At 36.7% G+C, this 15,446-nt stretch overlaps 1 protein-coding gene across 1 annotated transcript in view; it reads right to left on the bottom strand.

Moving 5' to 3' along the window:
- Positions 1–645: 645 nt before the first annotated feature.
- Positions 646–15,446, bottom strand: part of LOC127960258 (contactin-3-like) — a 56,988-nt gene continuing 42,187 nt past the window's right edge. Inside the window, exons 15-23 of the mRNA XM_052559896.1 lie at positions 15,272–15,430; positions 13,746–13,895; positions 13,353–13,423; positions 11,291–11,525; positions 9,901–10,010; positions 7,295–7,481; positions 6,390–6,502; positions 5,415–5,580; positions 646–4,590 (exon numbers count right to left, since the gene is read on the bottom strand). Of these exons, the coding sequence (XP_052415856.1) occupies positions 4,496–4,590; positions 5,415–5,580; positions 6,390–6,502; positions 7,295–7,481; positions 9,901–10,010; positions 11,291–11,525; positions 13,353–13,423; positions 13,746–13,895; positions 15,272–15,430 (1,286 nt within the window). The 3' untranslated portion in view covers positions 646–4,495. The remainder of the gene's footprint in view (positions 4,591–5,414; positions 5,581–6,389; positions 6,503–7,294; positions 7,482–9,900; positions 10,011–11,290; positions 11,526–13,352; positions 13,424–13,745; positions 13,896–15,271; positions 15,431–15,446) is intronic.

Here is a 15,446-nt window from a genome sequence, read left to right as displayed (position 1 = left end):
ATATATATATATATATATATAACAACATAAATTTTTGATGAGAAACATCAAATTAGGTTTTTTTTCAGAACAGCAAAAAAAAAAAAAAAAAAAAAAAATTATATATATTATTTTGCTGTTATTTTGAAAATATCTAATTTCGATGTTTCTCATCAAAAATGTATGTTGTTTGTAAACATCTCATTATATTATCACTAAACCTTGAATTTAATATTTTTGTTGATAATTAATTTTTTGTTCAATTAGCTTAAGCTCTGATTTTTCTTTTTTTTGGGGGGGGGGGACTGAGTGATCATAGACGTCACAGAGTAATATATAAAAAATATGAAAAATTATATACAAAAATATGAAATTAATTTATAATTATAAAAATTATACAAAAAATTATCGGCAATATTCACTCAATAGGTGAGGCCTATTATCGATTAGTTATAAAATCAAGTTGAAAGGAAACAGGATAATGATAATTTGATAATGTAGCATAATGAGAAATGTAAAAATGTTTACATAGATAGATAGATGTAGATATATTTTTTTCTAAACAGTAGTTTGACATTACAAGTGGCTTATGAGGCTACCGTTCTTCCACTGTGTAATGTAATTCTATCTGTTTAAGACCCCATAATGAAATACAGCAGCCATCCATGCTTTTGAAATTTTTATTACGTTTTTAACAGGATTATAAAATTCAACACATATGCACCAAACATTTTTCCACATGCACAGTTTTAGTATACAAGACAAAACAGTTACTTTTCAATATGAAAATGTCATGTTATATGTAAGTCATCTCACAGAGATTATTAATTAATACATCAGTATTCAATTCTCAGGGCCGTGTGCAGTAGAAAACGTCAATGGTTATCAATGCTGGCCGACTCTAAAAATATATAGCCACTATTTACATCTGGCCAAGGTATCGTTGTTTTTCATTTCAGATTACTTAGAAACATAATTGGATTGTAGTGATGAGATCTGTTATTAACAGCTCAGATTTTTATATCATATCAAAGTTTTGCCAAAGGGAAACAATAATGTGTAGAAATGAAAGTCGCTGATTATATGGTGTACACAAAATTAGGCAAATTAGACTTCACAATTTTAAGAGTACCAAAGAAACCATTGCTATTAAACAACAATTATTGTTTCAGTGTTTATATGCATCATTACGCTGATATTGTAACTGAGGGTCGGGGCACATTAAAGCAAACCGAGAGCAGGAGGAAAAGCTGCGCATGGAAAAATGAACATATCATTAGTGTCAAGGGGTGTGATAAGCAGCGCTAACTTTGTAATAACTGTAATATGAAATAGTTATATTACATATCAAAAGCTTATTTTAATTTTTCCTTTGCCAAAAAAAGTATTAAATGATTGAAAATAATAGAACTATAAATAAGTTATAATTTCATAGAGACAAACTCAACTATTGAACTATAAAGAACACCATAAAATGTTTGTTTTCTTGAGCAGCAAATCAGCATATTAGAATGATTTCTGAAGGATCATGTGACACCAAAGTCTGGAGTAATGATGCTGAAAATTCAGCTTCGCATCACATCAATACATTTAACTTTTAAAATAAAAATAGAAAGCAGTTATTTTAAATGCTGTTTCACAAGATTACTGTTTTTACTTTTTGATCAAATAAACGCATACGTAGTGAATATTACAGACTTCTAAAAAAAAAAAAAAATCAAAGATATAATAAAAATCGAGCCAACCCCAGACATTTGACTTGTAGTGTACGGCTGCATATTCTGAAATCTAGTTTCTCCTGCTTTGACACAGATGTAGGATTGCAAAATGTAACTTATTCTTCTTCAAGAAACTTCTCTATGTTCTCCGCATCTTTCTGCTAAAACTCAAACTCTCTGAATGGGAGAAGGGCAAGGACATCTCAGAGTCTCAAAGCACAAACTCAACACAAGACGGCTGACAGGCACACCAACATCAATCAATCAAGAGTCTGCATTGTGACAGCCGCAATATAGAGCAGAAAAATCGATATCCCATTGACTGGACCACTGCAGCCTAATCAAGGTTCCCAGACCTTTATGAATGCTTGAAAGAGAACAGATAGGCTGTCCTGACTGGTAATCTGCAGCCTCTTTTTTATCTTCTTCACTAATGTTTTTTAACATGTCTTCATGGGCTGTGCTGCACCTGTTCTGGAGACTTTGCAGGAAGGCTATGTCACCTTGGTTCACTACCTTGTGCTTTCTTCCGACGTTGAGAAGAACAAGTGCAAATTATGGACTCTACAGCCTGATACTGCCATGACAGAGCCAGGAACATATTGTCCAGTGAAGGCACAATTCCTTGGCAGCGAACCTCGGCATTAAAAGGTCACCCCTGAAGTGCCTCGCCTCTTGTCTCATTGAGGGTACAAATGAGAAATTCAGAATTCAGTGCTTGTTAGATGGGTATCAACGTGAGATATTATCACCAATATACTAGTAATCCAATATCATCATGTGGCTGCATGATAATGGATCAACAGATAATCACTAACATATCAATAACTACAAAGATAACTATAAACAATAACTATATTAGTGCCCACACCAATGCAAAATATTGTTTGTTATAAGCTTGAGCAGTTTTTGTTGTCGTTGTTGTCTGTCCTTTTAAATGTTTGGGCTCTGTAAAAACAGGATGGATTCTAACTGGGTGTCAGTGTTTTTAGCCATTTATCAGCTGAAAAAAAAAAAAAATATTGTTTGGAAATGATTGCAATAATATCGTTTCTCTGTGCTGTTTTACAGCGCATCTATTCAGCAACCACAAACATTACTGTTGCGATCCATGTTTGGATTTATTACAGTTCATCACCAAAAACGTTTGATTGCTTATTTAGTTACAGCAAACATTTGCATTTTTTTTTTCTAGATTATCAGTGCTTTTTTTCTCAGTTTTGAGAGAGCATGTGGACATGGCTCCCAGACTGTGAAGATTAAGTATTACACTGGGCAGAAAATATGTCCTTTTAAAAGAAAATCTCTTATTTGGGGGATTTAAGCTATTGACATCTGGCAACCCCAAGCATGAAAGCTTATGGAGGCTTGTTACCAATGCACGATAAAAAAAAAAAAAAAGTATGATAAATAGCACAACCCTACTGTGTCTTTTGAACAATACTACAGGATTAGGATGGAAAACTACCTTGAACAACTCTGATTTTATCAGACTAGTAGGAAACTCTAGGGACTTTCACGCATCAGACTTGTACTTGTTTGCAAGGCTTTCAGTCTTTTCACATCTGCAAGGCCATTACAGCTATAAAAATTTGATTCCCTTCTAGCAGTGTTCCACATCTTGTCACTTAGTTTTTGACAGCTTGTTTTGCAGTTTAAATGCCAGTTTACTAACACTCACGGACATAAGTACAGGTGGAAGTATGTGAGGCATATGAATGCCTTTCAAAAGCTTACTTTTCTAAGTGAGAGAAACCATACTCAATGGCATTTTGTTACAGTATATATTAAAAGGAATGAATGGGTTACGGATAACATGAACGTTTAAATCTGGTTCAGCTAGATGACATATACAGAGCAAATACTCACAGGAAGAGTAAGCCTTAATTGTGTAGAGTGTCTAATGCGTAACACATCAATAATTTAACCGACATGAAGCGTTGAACAAAATGCTAATACCCATCAAAGAGACTGAGAGGGAGCCTTTGGAGTCAATGGCACTGTAATAGAGGCGGGATGGTGACAGTCTTTTCTTAACTAATGGAAGATTCCCATTAGGACAAATCAATGCAAGGCTTTGTCAACCCAGACCCAGAACTTAGTTAGCACAATGAAACCACAGGAGATCCAAAAATCTGCATTATATATTAGAGCAACTCCCACCAACACTGGGTTCTTAGCCCTTGTCCTCAACTGCAAAACTATTTTCATCTACTTTGGTGCGTACATGAATTTAAGGCATTGATTGTTCTCAAGGATCAGAGGAAAAGATGACGCATTCGCACACTGCATAAAGAAGCGTATTATACAAAGAACAAAAGCACTTTTTTTCCCTATGTGTAGGGTGCCAAAGAAAAAATAAAGTCTATTTTTGTCTTGTTTTCCAATTAATACGATTTGTTTTTAAAGTAAATTTTTCTTAAATCATTGGAAAATATTTCCCCCCGTTTTAAGCATAATGATTTGGTTAGAGAGAAAAAAAATACCAATGGAATAAGGATTTTATACAGGAAAAGAAACCAAAAATACTTAACTAGAAAAGGTTTTTTTTTTTTTTTTTTTTTTTACTGTACTCTAGATCATCCCTAAACCCCCGAATGACTCTCTTGCAGTGCTCTGCCATGTTTACTAATGATACTAATTCCCCCACATTCCCATGATATTTCCATACATGTTGCCGGAGCTGGGGAATCCCATCTGGTCAGATTGTGATGGGAAACATAAGCCTTGTATAAGCAAAGAGCAGAAAGTGTGTTTTTCTTGGAGTGGTTGGGTCTGGTGCTCATGGGAGGCGAACATCAGGAGGCACTGAGCGTCGACAGAGCACAAATGAGGAGCGGAGAGAGAGAAAGTGTGCACAGCCTTCCTGCTCTGGATCCACGGGCACCCATGCCTGTAAGCCAATGCAAACACAACCATCAAGAAACACTATTTAACCCCCCAAAGGAGAGAAAGAGAGCATTGTGGTTTCAATTCTCAGACAGCTCATTCCCAAATCAAAGAGAAATTGCCTAATAATGTAGAAAGTGGAGCAGACCTAATACGCAATGATCAAGAATAAAATATGTTTAAGAAAACTGTCAGCATCAGGAAGTCTAAACTAAATAGACTAAAATAAATTTGAATTCATAATTGTATTTCTATATTAAATAATATATTGATGTAAAATCCAAATTTGTACTTATATACAAGAATTTAGTTCTAAAATGTATTGTAAATATACAGCTATAGATTTCTCATATGTCGTTAAAAATATGCAATGGTTCGACTGAATGGCTCAGTTTGACAAATGAAACATTAATGTTATAGCTGATCTAACATACAGTATCACATATCACTTTTTGCATCTAATGTGCCCTATTCATGGAAAGGACCATTATTGAGGAAAGAATCCTCTGAAAGAATCGGGTTGAATCTGAAAGCAACTCTCTGTACGAAGGCGGAAGGAAGTCAAGCACATTTTGATCGCCTCCCATTTGAAGGAGTGAAGGAATTGGGGGTGATTCTCACTCATTTATATGCAGCTCTGGCTGCATAGTGACAGAGATAGATAGCAGAGGAGCGTGCATTTCTTAAAAGGTCGGATTCTACAACATACTGAAAGACTGAAGAGAACAGAGCAAAATATTTAGGCATCCAAACTGACTGAATCCTCATCAAGAGCTCATCAATGCCGGCGGAAGACGAAATAAAAGACGACAACAGGAAATGACTTACTGAGTTGGTAGATGTGGATGGGCTCGCTTCCTTCCCCCAAGCCTCCTTCACTGAGGGTCTTAATCTGAATGACGTAGTTGTCGTTCGGATTGAGGGTCAACTCAACCGAGGTTTTGTTGGTGATGATGGAGTACATGTCGTTATTCCGGTGTCTTCTGTACAGCACCTGCAGATGATGGCATCCAAATCAATCAAGAGCTTCCATTCAGAATAATTAACACTAGGGCTGTCAATCTCTTTTAATTAAATATATAATTAATTACAATTTAAGTCTAAACTGCTAAGAAAAAAGCCCCCAAATGAAGATAATTCTAAAACGTATTATTGTGGCAATACAATATACAAACATGACTCTGATTTGAGGCATCATTCATGTCTGTAGTAGTTTAACATTTAGAGACCATCTCTAAGCAACAACAGTGATGTAATGACGTACAGATATATATATATATATATATATATATATATATATATATATATATATATATATATATATATATATATATATATATATATATATATATTTACATAACCATGAAATGAGTTAAACACAGGTTTTGCCCTGTTTTTCTAGATGATGTTTACTGATGCTAATGGCTAGTGCTTTTCCCTTGAGCTTCATGACTGTTTTCCCTTGTGGGGAAATTAACACTGAGAGAGCTGTTAATTGCATGCATGTGTAATTAAGAGAGGTGGAACAAGACATGAAATAGCATATGCTGTGCTCTTATCTATAAAACACACAAACGAAACTGCCACGTAACTGCCATATCTCTGTAGCTAAATTACTGCACTCAGTCAACCCTTATTATGCATATCAATAGCATCAGATGCAAATATGCATTGTAGTTCCTGCTGTCATTGTTCAGCTTACAATGCCCGACTGGTAAAGGGAAAACAATGTGTTGCCTTTAGTGAAACTCTTCTGAAGTATCCCAATGCATTTTCTGGGTGCAGAGAGATAATGTCACTCACTATGTATCCCGTGACCTCCGATTCAGTTTCGAGAGCGATGACGGGATCCCACTGCAGCACGAGCTGAGAGCCAATCAGATTCCACTCTACGTTCTGAGGGGGCTGTCCAGGCGCTGAGGTTTGTTGTGTTTAAGAAGAAATGGGCAGAAAAAGAAAAAAGGGTTCACAATGTGCGATCAATTGTGCAACCATGTTCGATAACACCAAACTGTTTGACAAGCAGAGTAATCCCGTCAGCAGGGGAAGTTTCTTTTAGCTCAAATCTGTTGCTAAATCAAAACCATTTCTATCACAGACTGACTTGGAAACTGTGATACATTCTTATTATATAGAATTGGTTTCCACAGTTTGATGTTGTGTGCTTTTTATTGACTATTCCTGGTTTTAATTTAGCATCTAAGTTTAGTGAGAGTTGTTCAGCCCTTTGGGTCAATTTCTGCTGCTTTTAAATGCATTATAAATAAACTTGACTTGACTTCACTACTACAAAAATACATGGTTGAAAACTCCTTCAGTTGGGAAAAAAAACCTTTCAAGTCATGTCACAGCTTATGTATAGATTTAGTAATCTATCCTAAAGTTATAGGTTTTCAATCTTTCACAGACATAACTCATAAAATAAAGTGTGAATGTACAATTCTACTAGTTTATGTACTAGGTGCCTCAAGCAAGATTTGATGTTACCAACAAAAAACTCTGAGGCAGAAATAGATTCCCATAACTTTCAGAATAAAAAATAAAGGTAGAAATATATATATATATAGAACGTTGTTCTTACACCAGACATGAAACATTTTACTAACGTACTGCGGAAATCACATCAGATGCACACATCAAATAAACGTGTCAGCAACACATAATCACGGAATGTTCTCTGAAAATGGTTTGAAATGGACAGTACTTACGTGGTTTTTTGGTGGTAACATTGACATGTACAGACTGCGGGCCAGTTCCTGCGGTATTGAAGGCACACACCGCTATATAATACTGAGTGTTCCCCTGCAGGCCGCTGACATTCACTGCTGTGTAGTTTCCAGTGATCCGCACTTTACCCACTGTATCCGGCTTGGTGTCATCTTCCCAGTACACCACCTGTTCGCCAGGACACAAAACAAGGGCATTTTATATACAGTATCCTTGACTTTAGTTGTAAACAGCTATCTGCCAGAACAATTACAATCACTCTTGTAACTCAGTGTGACCCTAAATATGCAGATTTTTCTCAAAGGAAGTGCTACTGTGAAAATAATAATAATAATAATAATTCATGGCACATTCATTTAATTTAAATGGTTTGTAATGGAAATCTATTAAATCTGTGGAAAGTATGCAAAGTAAATGCCAGGAATTTTTAAATGCAGCCATAAAAGGTGAGATATGATTTGCATGGAATTTATTACATTGTATGAGTCATTACATTTGAGATTTCTAATGAGTCCTTCAACATGACTTGATTTCACAACAATCACAAATAACAAAGTGATCAGATATTTGACACGTGTTTGAATTCACTGATATTATTCACTGCATTTAGCTGATCCTTTGTGTCTTCTCTGCAAATTACAAGCTTGAGAACATATCTCTGGCTGCTGGAAATATGATATTCTTTTGAAATGGTATGTACTGTAGATTCTCTTGAGGATATGAAATTTTCAATTAACATTTAGCTGTGTGCTAGGTGAGAAACAATTAGGCAGCGGAAATGAAATAATCAATTATTAACCCCAGGTCATATGTAATATCAATACTGAGGCATTAAGTATAGGACGATTTAAGCCAATTTCAAAATGAGACATTAATGAGATCCGCCCAAGGGAGGCATATTTCTGAATTGTTTCTTTTCTACCTTTTGCTCTCTCTGTACATTGCATTGCATCATTTAGACTTGAATTGAGAATTCATTTATTAAATTTAAATTGTGGCAGCAAACAGGTTGCAGAATTTTAATTCAAAAGAGAATGCAGGAAAAGTATAACCATGAACATAATGATTAAATTTAAAGAAAATTATTATTATTATTATTATTATTATTATTATTTATTTATTTATTTATTTTTTACACAGCCATTTTGGGGTTGGTAAGATTACTACTTTTTTTTTCTTATTTTTGAAAGAAAAAGTCCTACCTTCTTTTGTCTTCTACTCTTTCCGAAGTTGAATTTGCTTGATTAAAACCAGTAAAAACAGTAATATTGTGAAATACTATTACAATTTAAAATAATTATTTATTTTTGCTTTTTTTAAAATGTAATTTATTTCTGTGATTGCAGAACTGGATTTTTTTTTAGCAGTCATTACTCTAGTATTCAGTGTCGCATTATTCTTCAGAAATCTTTCTAATATGCGGATTTTCCTGATTTTTTAAAATTAATATTAACACTGAAAGCAGTTGCGCTGCTTAATGTTTTTGTGTAAACCTTGAACTGTTTTATTCAGCATTCTTTGATGAATAAAAAGTACAAAAGAACAGCATTTATTTGAAATAGAAGTTCTATTATAATGTAAAAGCCTTCAATGCGTCCGTGCTGAATAAACATGTAATTTACTTAAATAAAACCTTGTTAACCCCAAACCGTTGAACAATACTATTTCATTTCAACAGTACATTTCATCATATTTAACAAACTTTTGTGGATCAGGTAAGAACACTTAAATTCCCCAAATGAATTATCATTGCTGAATTACTCTAAATTGCAATTCAAAGTATGCAAAGTAAATCTTCCTTTCATTCCGAATTTAATTCCAATTCAGCTTCCTGTAGGTGTGACCAATGCAATGCAAATTCATTGAAAATAAGTCAGATGTTCTTGCTTCCACTGAACCACAAGATGTCCAAATTATTACACAGATTACATAACTGATATATAAAAAGAAGTATTAAATTAGAAAAATGCAAAGTAGAGAGCATCTGCATTAGCAGACTCAGACTGCTGGACCTTACTGCTTGGTTTTGTGCAGAAGGAAATGCAGTGATAGTTTAATAAAAAGGAATTTTCCATTTCAAATGCTGCAGGTGCTTCAAAGGGCCCTGAGCACAAATAAATGGAATATACGCTTACAGCGCAGTTCCTTGATCCATGCCGCTTTGATTTGGTCTTCCAGTCCTCGCTAACGAAAGACGAGACAAAAATAAAACCTAAAAAGTTTTCCCCTCATCTAGAATCCAGTGACATGATAGTTCTATTCTTTCCAGACAATATGGCCGCTACCATGGCAACGTGGCGGTTTTGTGCCGCAGGGCAGGGGTGACAGAGATGGAGAGAGTGGCTTGTGAGAAAGCGAGACTTTCTTTGCATTCCTGAAAGGCCAGTGGAGAGCTTTCATCCAGCTTCTAAGAGCCGCAGACATTTAACAAAGCAGCGGAGCTGTCTAAACACTGGCATTCTCCATGTTTGAGGTGGCATGGGAGAGGTGAGAAGCACTTTTAATAATCGCTCAAGATCCCAATCGCATTATTAAAGGGAAAACATGACATTTAATGTGGTGAACGGTAAGACAATGCGACTCAAACCTCATATCCGAGAACTCTTTCAGGGGTCGACGCAATTGGCTCCCAGGTAACTTCGATGTCAGCCGCCGACAGACTTTTTGCTGACACTCTCTCCGGCGCTACGCTCGGCACTGTGGAGAAACGGAGAGATGTTGAGGCTCTTACTCGAAAAGCTTTACACAGCCATCGAAGCAAAATTGGATTAATTCAGCGAATGAAGCCCCGGTCTCACCTGAGAGAGGCCCTACTTCATTTTAATGGGAACTATGACTGACAGAGAAGGGGACAATCTGCTGGGAAAATTCAATTAACACTCTAGCACATGAATAGGCCTGTAAGTGTCTAGCAGGATTTGTTGTAACCTATAGCCGCAATAACTAATATAAGGTTGTCATTCGCAGCTTGAACGAGGGAGGAGGGGCATAAGCTGTCTCAATCAACTTATTCCATCATTCTCATTCAAGGTCACACCTGTATGTGCGAAGGGAGGGAACCGAGACAGTGTTTGAGAACGTGAAGGGACTACTGCTGAGTCTGACTGTGTTTGTGTGTTCCTAATGTTTTCGCTCCACGGGCCCACACAATGTATCGCTGACCGGCCTATATTAGTATTTCCAGATGATTAGGCCAAAATTGAAAACAGATAATAACATCAGGGCCTCAGACTGTTAGGCTTATATGTAGGATTAGTGATGTGAACTAATTGTACTATTTTGCTTCTTTTCAAATATTTGTTATTTTTGCTATTGCTGAAATTGCAGTCTAATGGATGATGACGAGCAAATAAAATACAGATTTGCATACAATACCATTCAATTTGTTTTTTAAATAAATTAATATTTTAAATTAGCAAGCATACATTAAGCTAATCAAAAGTGAAAAAATAAAGGCTGTTATTTGAAATGTTCTATTCATTTTGGTTTACACAAAAATAAGTAGCACTATTTTTATCAACACTGATTATGATAACTATACATATTATAATGATTTCTTAAGTATCTGCACACTGGAGTAATGAGGCTGCAAATTCAGCTTTGCCATTAGAGGTATAAATTACAACAAAATATATTAAATTGTAATATTATATCACTATGTATGAAAATAATTAGTAAGCATAAGAGATTTGGAAAAAACATTAAAAAAATAAACTTTTGAATGGTAATGTATATGATCTATAATTAAAGACCAGAATATAATATAAAATATATCATAGGCATATCAATTACAACGTTGTAGAAAAGCAATTTTTTGTTGGTTTTGAATGGTCCTGGTTATGCTTCATTTGTAAGTTGCTTTGGATAAAAGTGTCTGCTAAATGATTAAATGTATAGGCCTATTATTCTTAAAATAAATAATTAGCAGTTGTTTTTATTTGCAATTGTGGGTGTTGATGTACACAAATCCACTCTACCTTCCTCTGCAGAGAACACGGTTGCAATGCTGCTGAAAGGTCCTTCTCCGCGGTTGTTGAACGCTCCCACTTTGATGTTGAATGGTGAGAACGGTGGGATGGTGTCATTTCGGAAAACATAGCGGGTGACGCTGGGTGCCGAGATCACGGCTCGGGTCCAAGTGACCATTCCCACTGGCCGGAAAGCGATGATATAACCGAAGCCCTCTCCGTTTTGTAACTCCTCTGGAACAGGCTTAGAGTGGAACACAAAACTATAGTGATATTAAAACAAATTGAGGTCAACACATCAACTGACCCACATGGCAACAGGGCTTTATTAGCACTTAGTTTGAAGTGCACTTTCTTTCTCATGTCACTTTAATTATTATGGATACTGATTTCATGAGTTCATATTAGTAGAAAGACTAGATGGAACATCTGAAGGACTTAAGTCACCTGAAAAAAGCAAAATGATGACAAATAAGGTGGAAAAAATAAACACACCTTTCCTCCCGAAAACACAAGACCACTAAGGTTGGGTTCTGTAAGATTTATATTGATAGAAGTATTTTATGCTCACTGTTACAAGTATTATTCAATATTCATTATGCATTACAAGTGACTAGCATGTTGCTAGCATGATTAACAAGTTACTAGCATGTTGTTAACATGCTTCTAGCAAGTTTGTTAGCCTGATTAGCAAGTGACTTGCATGTTGCTAATATTTTGTTAACACAATTAGCGAGTGACAAGCATTTTTCTAGCATGACTAGCAAGTTACTAGCATGTCATTAGTATGTTGTTAGCAAGTTATTAGTACATCATTAGCATGTTTCTAACATGTTGTTAACATGATTCGCAAATGACTAGCATGTTGTTAGCATTATTAACAAAGTGACTAGCATGTTTCATGCATAATTAGCAAGTGACTAGGATTTTTCTAGCATGACTAGCAAGTCACTAGCATGTTGTTAACATAATTAGCAAAGTTACTAGCATGTCACTAACATGATTAACCAGTGACTAGCACATTTAACAAGTGACTAGCATGTTGCCAGCATGACTAGCATGTTGTTAGCATGATTAGCAAGTGGCTAGATTGTTATTATCATGACTAGCATGTTGTTAGCATGATAAGCAAGTAACTAGCATGTTGTTTACATGTTTCTAGAATGTTGCTAGCATTATTAGCAAGTGACTAGCATGTGTTCAGCAATAATTAAAAAATAACTAGCATTGTCACATGTCGCTAGCATGATTCTGGCCTTATTAACATGGTACTAGCACGCTGTTAACATGTTTCTATGCTTATCCAGCTAAAACCAGTTGATTCAGTAAAAAGTGTCAGTTTTTCTGAAACTCAGTTTTTTTTTACCCTAACCCTAACACTAACCAGCTAAGACCAGCCTGGTCTGCTAAAAAAGTGGCCAAAACCAGCTTGGGAGACCAGTCAACCCGAGTCTGACCCAAGTTTGGTGGTTGTAGCTTTTAAAGTCTAGGAGAAGATACATTTAAAAATTTGGTCTCAGAAGATGAACAAAAAGACGAAGAAGTTTAAATTTCAGTATTTAAAGATTTCAGTAAGTTGGCTTTCTCAAGCCAATTTAACAATTGTAAAATAATCTTAATATATTTTAAAATGATTACATGATTCTTCATGCATTTTAAATAAATAATAAGAGCTGATCTGGTGCTCAAGAAACATTTCTTATTATCAATGCTGAAAATGGTTTAAACATTTTATATTTTTGTAAGACGTTACAAAAATATAACGCCACAACCCCCACCCCCATTTTCTGCCCCCCTAAAAAATAAAAGTCTGCCCAAGTCGTTTTCCTTTCCATGATGTGTCTGAACAGAAAGAGGCCTATTTGTGAAGGAAATAGACTTCAAAGAAACTCTCTGGCCCTGAGTTAACTTCCATTTGGAGAAGTAGTAAAGCCTGGAGTCCGGAGGCCAGGAGGGATGGGTCTTGTGCGGGCAACGATCATAAAATGGCTACATATCATTCAACACAATTAAGCACCGGCATTTAGCCCAGGCTGGCCGAGGAAGCAGTAAAATCTGACAAATGACTTACCTCCCATGTTATCACTAATTCCGATTTGGTACCTCCTCCGCCTCCAACATCAGTGGGAGCCGTGTCAGGCACTGCGGGCAAAAACCCAAAGAAGAGATTAAAATGCTGCCGGCAGAGCTCTTGATTGGGATTTTTCATTATGTGTTTGTATGTTTAAATTTTCATCACAAAAAGGCTTTAGACTATCTCTTTCACAGAGGTTCTACTTTCTTTAAACCATCCCTCAGAAATCTGTGAATAAAAGAATGTGTTTTTGGAACAGGTTTGAGTGTTGCATGTGGAATAAAAGTGATGGATGTGACGGATGACAGGAGAAGTGAGGATATATGGTCTGCTCCAGTGCTTTAAATTTCTAGTGTCTGTCTGGAATAAGTCTCACACTAGCATACTCACTAGCATCTTCTGTTCTGATCTTGGTAGACGGGGGACTGGGCTCTCCCATCCCGACACTGTTACTGGCCAGGACTCTGAACTCATATTCCACCCAAGCGTTCAAACCCACCACGGTTGCAGTCAGAGTGTTTCCATTGATCACCTCAGGAACTGAGGATAAGAAGAACAGTAGAATACAATAGCAACTATCTCAAATAAAATATGTGCTAAAAAAGTGTTAAATGTTTATATATATATATATATATAGGGGTGTAACGATACGCGTATTCGTATTGAACCGTTCGGTACGACGCTTTCGGTTCGGTACGCGGTACGCATTATGTATACCGAACGGTTCGTTGGAGTAATTAATTATATTTGAAAAAAAAAAAAAAGAGAGAGAGAAAGAAATATAATGATATGCGTTCAACAAGGTAGCCCAATAACCCAAACAACGTAACAGGCAACGCCCCTGACACTCCCGAAGAAGAAAAAAACACCATCTTATATGTTTATGTTAGGCTACTCAGCAGGCGCTCGCTCACTCAGTACACGCTGAAGGCTCGTTGCAAAATAGCCGATGCGTTTAACAGACTAGAAATGAGAAGATCCTCCAATAACCAACAGGTCTGGTGTTTGGGTGCACTTTGGATTCCCTTTAAGCTATAATGGTGATGGCAAGAGAGTGGTGGATAAAAAAACAACGGTATGTCGCATCTGCAACATGACAGGGTACACCAGCGGGATTACAAAAAAAAACAAAAAAAAAAAACAGCGGGAATATCTGGGATATATGCGTCAGTACTATCTGGGAAAAGACGAAAAAAAGGAGAAACATGCACGCAGCAAACTATCCCTGCAGCATTTAGACACTATAGCTTACAGGGAATCCAACCCAAACACCAGACCTGTTGGTTATTTTAGGATCTTATATTTCTGGTCTGTTAAATGCATTAGACATTTTGCAACGAGCCTTCAGCGCATGCTGAGTGAGCGAGCGCCTTAGGGGCCGTTCACATATCGTGCCTAAAAACGCATGGAAAACGCTAAGCGCGTCTTTCTCCTCCTTTCCAAAGCGCTCGGGCAGAAGCGCTCATGAGGCGTCTGTCTTTGCTAAGCAACAATGACGTGTTCTCTCCATGAGACGCGGAAATTTCAGCGAAGGATAAATGGATTTGCAGCTCTAAAAATCGCTTGCAGTAGCTCTGCTACTGAATTTATTTCAAAATTGCAATCCATATACAACTATGATCAGCTGTTCCTTCATCTTGGCTGAGCTCTCAACGTTGTTACGGGAAAGGATGAAGCTGATTGGTTGGTTCTTGTCACATGACCCGCGGTGCGCTTGCGGCATTCTGAAAAGTTGAGATGTTTTTACATTTTGCTGTATCTAAAACGTATCGAACCGAACCGAACCGAACCGTGACATCAGTGTATCGTATCGAACCGAACCGTGAATTTTGTGAACCGTTACACCCCTAATATATATATATATATATATAGGCATCCCATGCACTGACACACAATGTCATATGTCTCTGATGTACCTGTGTCGACAGCTTGCCAGCCGACAGTAAAAGGAGTCCTGGCCTGGATGACATATCCAGTAATGGGACTTCCATTGTCCTGGCCTGGGCTCCAGGACAGCTGTGCCGTGCTGTCTGTGACCTCCTCCACCACAACCAAGTCTGGGGGGCTGGGGGCACCTGACTCAATCAAACA

Source organism: Carassius gibelio, chromosome B6 (assembly GCF_023724105.1).
Source record: "Carassius gibelio isolate Cgi1373 ecotype wild population from Czech Republic chromosome B6, carGib1.2-hapl.c, whole genome shotgun sequence".
NCBI classification, from domain to species: domain Eukaryota; kingdom Metazoa; phylum Chordata; class Actinopteri; order Cypriniformes; family Cyprinidae; genus Carassius; species Carassius gibelio.
This window is presented reverse-complemented; position numbering and strand designations above follow the sequence as displayed.